General features: G+C 34.6%; 1 protein-coding gene across 1 annotated transcript; it reads left to right on the top strand.

Moving 5' to 3' along the window:
• Positions 1–2,616: 2,616 nt before the first annotated feature.
• Positions 2,617–5,685, top strand: LOC112763157 (probable glutamate carboxypeptidase LAMP1). The gene is made up of 5 exons (XM_025808899.3): positions 2,617–2,902; positions 3,313–3,401; positions 3,565–3,681; positions 3,751–3,891; positions 5,524–5,685. Exons 1-5 carry the CDS (start codon positions 2,860–2,862, stop codon positions 5,683–5,685), a joined length of 552 nt encoding a protein of 183 aa, XP_025664684.2. The 5' UTR covers positions 2,617–2,859.
• The last annotated feature ends 225 nt before the right edge of the window (positions 5,686–5,910 follow it).

The following is a 5,910-nucleotide window of genomic DNA, read 5'->3' on the forward strand; positions in this document are numbered from 1 at the left end:
ATTTTCTCATCAACTTGGCAGCATACTTTAATTTTCTTCTTCATTATATTTCCAAAGTGGTTTCTGAATGAAATATATATGAGCATGATGTGCTGAGTGGCTAGCTGATAATTTAGGATAGGAACTATAAAGTTTGGTTCTATTTATATCAAGTAATTAGGGAAAAAATGGTACTTTTAAGACATGGATCTATGAGTTAAGGTTAATGCAATTCTTCTGATTCAGTTCACGCAATTCTGTAAAAAACTGCATGCTTTGGATTTTAGAGACTCTTTTTTCTTCAATTGATTTATATTTCTTTCCTTTACTGATTCTTTTTGTTTCTCAATTGGATTGAGGAGTTATGTAACAGAAAAATAATCTAAGGTGGTTGTTGATGATGTTGAAATTTAGTAGTCCTATATATATTTTTCAGCTTTTGATTTTTGTAGTTTGCAATGCAGGGGACCAATGTGGTTCTGATTTGATGTAAATGTGAGTCTATGTTTTTGTTCTTTTATTTCTCAAATCACAGTCAATGATTTTGATAAACTAATTCTGTGCAATCTCTGGTATGTAAGTAGAAAACTAATACCTAAATATACTTTTCATTTTTCATTAATACAAGTTTAAATTATATATAGCATTATATAGTTTGTGAAAATATACTTGTTCAAAATAGAAACACTCAAGTTTTCTAGAGATAAATTGGTCAGTTGTTTATAGGCTAAAAGAATATTAAGTAATTAAGTGGAAAATTTGATGAAACCCATATTGTCGTGTCTATATTTTTTTTCCTGTCTGATTTTGGTTTTGTTTAGGAAAACCATATATCGTGTTATATACTACTACATTTATAATTGATGTTCATATTGATAATTGTCGTTAATTAGTTCCTAGCATATGACACCAGCAAAAGCAAAAAGAAATTCAATTGAATGTAGCCCCCTATAATCAACTAACTGGTCAGGTCTTCACGCGGCATTACCAGTCAACCAACCACCCTCCCACTCCTATTTTAATTTTCTACGATCTTAAACAAACCAATTTAAATCTATCTATATATGCTCTAAAATTTTGTATACCATTTTTTATGTGTTACAACTTACAACCGAGGTTTAAAACTGAGAAGTTATGCACCTTTCGGCTCTCACCACTCATTCTTCCTCTACTTTATATATATATATATATATATATATATATATATATATATATATATATATATATATATATATATATGAGTGTAGATTGATAATAATGTAGCTGAATTTAAGTTTCTTAATTAATTTTTTTAATACTACTCCATAGGATCGACGGCTTAGAATTCAGCTGTCTCTCTGCTCCAAGTGACAGTCAGTGAGGTTAGCAAGCACACCCTGATTCTCAAGAAATTCTGTGTGATTTGTTTATCTATAGTGGTTGGATTAGGTCTTTTCTTGGGTCTTCTGATTGTGATTTTGCCATAGTAAATTACCAAATTGCCCTCTCTCATGATTTTATAAAAATAATACTCTAACACACACACTTTCTCTCTCTCTCTCTCTCTCTCTCTCTCTCTCTCTCTCATTCCACAGTAGTTGATTATTAGAAGACTAATTTGTGTGTTCGCTCAGAGATTTTTGGTCCAATCCCTTCAACTTTTTACTTGGAGTTAAGGTTAGTGCAATTCTTGTGTTATAAACTTCATTGATTTCTAGCAAAAATGAACTTCTTCTGTAAGTTTTGGATTCCTTGCTGATTTTGAAGCTTTTACTGTTGTAGACTCTAATTTTGCAATTTTATATTCTAAATCTGAATTCTGAATCTGAATTATAAAATTGGATTCCTTGCTCGATCTGCTAGCTTTGCTGAATTGTTGCTGAGTAGTGAAAATTCTGCATTTGATTTGGCCTGAATCTAGGAAATTGGAGGCTCCTGGAGTCGTTGATGATCGTTGATTTGGCTGTGGTTACTGTTCTAAGGTCGTATAATGAGACTACATTTTTTGTTAGTCAAAATTATCCTTCATTTCCTTTTCACATTTGTTTTATTAGCTACTTTGGATCATATTGGTGGCATCCTGCGCTGCTCTATTAATTCAATCCATGGCAGCCAATCTTGGGGTCATCACTGGTACTTAAATCAATTTCATTTTATAGATACTTTTCAAGTACGCAAGCAACTAGCAATTTTCTCTTGTTTTTTGTTCACTCTCTACTGCTTGCAGGAAAGCACTTAGCAGAGCATTCTAGAAATGAATATCCTTGGGCTACCAACTTTATTCTTTGGTTTATTGCTGAAATTGCCATAGTCGCCTGTGACATTCCTGAAGGTATTCAGATTCATCTAGCAATTTTCTTTTATCTCATTTATTTGTATAATTACCATGTTTTATAAGATACAACAGAGTCCATGACTTTAAAACATACACAACCACCAACATAAAAGTTAGATCCATGATTGACAACCATATATTTCCAGTTTTGAAATCTTGATCTCTCACTCTACATGTGCAGTAATTGGGACAGCCTTTGCATTGAACATGCTTTTCAGCATACCTGTTTGGATTGGTGTTCTTCTAACAGGACTCAATACATTGGTGTTCTTCTGACAGGACTCAATACCTGTTTGGATTGCTGCATGCTTTTTTGCTGAGCTTGGATATGCAAAACCTGTTGCTAAAGAAGTTCTGAAGGGTCTTTTTGTGCCAGAACTAAAAGGAAGCGGTGCTACTGGTCTCGCGATTTCACTCCTAGGGGCTATGGTTATGTTGTGCGTTCTCCCTGTCTTCTACAGCCATTTGATTTTTCTTTCCTTTTGAAATGTATTCTCAAGCTTTGTTTCTTTGTGAATTCTGCAGATTATCCAGTATACCACTCACTGTATGATGATTTCATCTGGATGCAGAACTTTGGAGATCCTATGTTTCATAGGCATGTTGCAGGTTGGTGGCATTCAATTTCCTTTTTCAGTTTATGTCACATTAAACTCCATCTCAGTTAACTCTAATGATATCAAAATGTTTCTTGAAGAGTTAAGAATTTAATAATTACATATACAACTACAGGTTAAAATATGTTAACTTTTCTGCAATTAGTATATTCACAATATATACACATAGTGTTACAAATGGGAAAGTTCTGTTATCATGTTTGACACTTCATGACCTTATTTGATACGAGAATTTTTCTCCGTATTGAATCGAATCAAATCCTAACAAGTGGTAACAAGATCTATGTCATTTCATACGTTAGGCGAAAGAATAGGTGAAGGAACTATAGAAACCACAAGAGAAACTGTAACTACATATACTTAATTCACTTGAATGACAATTGGTTCTGTTGTGGAAAATAGCTGCAAGTGTTTGGGGTCTAGTAGCATTATGGCTAGCAGATGAGGAGTTCTTACCTTTTGATTATCAATCCTATGCTAAGGAGCTCCAGGTGTGTTAACTTTGTACTTTTTACACTCAGACTGTTGTCACTGAATTCGACGTGGCAATATAGTGCCATATAATCTATGTAGCCGACCTCACATTATGAGATAAGGATCATTGTAACTGAATTTTATAAAGATATTCATGAAACCAAAATATTTGAATCACAGCTTAATGTGAAGAACTTGGAAGATGAGATTTCAAATAAAGACATGAATTTGTCTCCTATATTGAAGTCAATCAAGGAGCTTGAGAAAGCAGCAATCAAGATAAATGACCAGAGAAAGGTATCATTTGGCCAAGTTTAAACTTAAAACAAACTTATGATAGACTTATGATGGCGGAAATAGAAGCAGGAAATAGAAGCAAGTAAAGGTTGGAGAACATGGAAAGAGTACCAAATGAAAGTGAGAGATGTGAATGATAGACTTATGATGGCGGAACGTGCATTCACTGACAGAGATGGCCTCTTAGGAATGACATGGCATAATCATTTGGTGAGTATATAGTTTTTTACTCTAAGAAGCAAGTGTTTTCTGGGCCAGTTCCCTCATTCTTCTTCTGACTTATAATATCACATAGTCTCCTTAACAAATGCCATGTGAACATTAGATGAATTCTACTGTTTTGAATGAAACCAGGGTTCTAACTTCTAAGAAAGATGAAATTGAAGAAACCAAGCAAGCAAAGCAGAGAAGAAACATCAAACATGGCTGCTACTGTTGGAATCACAGAATTTATTGGAGCAGAGATGATTGAGAAGGCAATTTCTTAGTAGATGAAGCTATTTTGTCCAAGCTAAAGTCAAAGAAGGAAAAGGTCCTTGTTGAGGTAAATCTATATTGTGCCCGTCAATTGAAAGGCAAATTCAGTTGCCAAATATTAGTATAGTTGTGATGTGTGTGTGAAGACCATTTAGAAGGATAAATTTTTGAAACTCTGCTTTGTGACAGCTTCTATATCAGCAAACTCTATAAATAAAGAAGAGAGCTGTGTCAATACAAACTGTGTTTTCTTCCCTTTGCTGATTAAAATAAATAGAATATATAGAATATTATCTCAGTATTTCCATTAATCAATGTCACAAGGATGAATTTTTGAAACTCTAGTTGATGATTTGCTGCATTAGCTCCAACAATGCGAACCTGGTTGCGACTCAACAAAAGACTGGCTGCAATTTCCTCAGCTAGCTTGAAAACCAAAGGGAAGAACTTGTATATTGCAATGCTGATGTGGAGTTTAACTTGAAGTGGCCACACACAACCACAAGGAGATCCAGGAGGTGTATTTGTCAATGACTCCGAGCAAGTCACCATCATGCAATCTAAAAGGAATAGGATCAATATAAAATCTTGTTTGTTTAAATTGTTGAAAATGAAGGAACTAGTAGTGTCAATGAGTAATGTAAATAGTTATAGTTCTGTCAATGGTTTATTTTTTTGGGTATCTTTTTATTGAGATAGTGAGATATTGGCCAATGATGTTGAAAAATAACATCCAATTTTATAGGTATCATGTAATGAATATTATGTTTATCTATATGATTTTTGGCCTTTTTTTTTCAATTTACAGTGTGTTTGATGGAGGAAATTTAAAAAATAAACCTAAAGTATTCAATTTGCAATGGAAAAATTTAAAAAATTTTCTATTTTACTTTACCGACGGATTTACAGACGGATTTTCTGTCTGTAATCATAGTGTGAGATGATGTTCTAAGGTTCAAATTACAGACGGAAAATCCGTCGGAAAATCTATCTGTAATTACAAACGGAAAATTCATCGGAAAATCCGTCTGTAATTACAGACGGAAAATCCGTCTGAAAATCCGTCTGTAATTACAAACGGAAAATCCGTCAAAAAATCCATCTGTAATTACAGACGAAAAATTCGTCAGAAAATTCATCGCCTTTGGAAAATGGATAGAAAATTTACAGAGGGAAAATCCGTCGATAACTGGTAAAAATCCGTCTGTAATTTTTCGACGGAGAAAAAATCCGTCGGTAAATAATTTCCGACGGAGCTTTTACAGAGGGACAAAATCCGTCGGTAATTTCGTCGGTAACCAAAAATCCGTCTGTAATAAAGACTAAATCTGTCTGTAAATCTGTTTGTATTAATCCATTTTCTAGTTGTGGCATCAACCGGCGACTAGGAACATGGTGTGGAGGAAGGATAACGGAGATTGGTGGCACGAAGGAGAAACAGAGCATTACGGGTTTGAGCCATGGAAGGGCTTGCGAGAGAGAATAAGCACGACGGAGGGTTTTGAGACGGAAGGGAGCACCGAATAAGGGGTTGGAAGCACGATGAATCTCTAGGGTTAGTGTTGGAAGCGCAATGAAGCTCTGGGGTTAGGGTTGGAAGCGCGATGAAAAAGCTTTGGGGTTACGGTTAGAGGCGCAATGAAGAAGCTCTAAGGTTAAGGTTGGAGGCACCATGAAGTCGAAGAAGCAATGGTGATAGAGTGAAAAACAACCGTGTTAACAGTGAAGTGTTTACTTTTGTTCAGTATAGTT

Source organism: Arachis hypogaea, chromosome 17 (genome assembly GCF_003086295.3).
Source record: "Arachis hypogaea cultivar Tifrunner chromosome 17, arahy.Tifrunner.gnm2.J5K5, whole genome shotgun sequence".
NCBI lineage: Eukaryota > Viridiplantae > Streptophyta > Magnoliopsida > Fabales > Fabaceae > Arachis > Arachis hypogaea.

Excerpts from the sequence above, each read along its gene's own strand:
- LOC112763157 (XM_025808899.3), top strand. The coding sequence starts at position 2,860 with ATGCAGAACTTTGGAGATCCTATGTTTCATAGGCATGTTGCAG. Across the intron at positions 2,903-3,312 it reads GTTTCATAGGCATGTTGCAG|CTGCAAGTGTTTGGGGTCTA; the intron begins GTTGGTGGCATT and ends TGTGGAAAATAG. Across the intron at positions 3,402-3,564 it reads CCTATGCTAAGGAGCTCCAG|CTTAATGTGAAGAACTTGGA; the intron begins GTGTGTTAACTT and ends TTTGAATCACAG.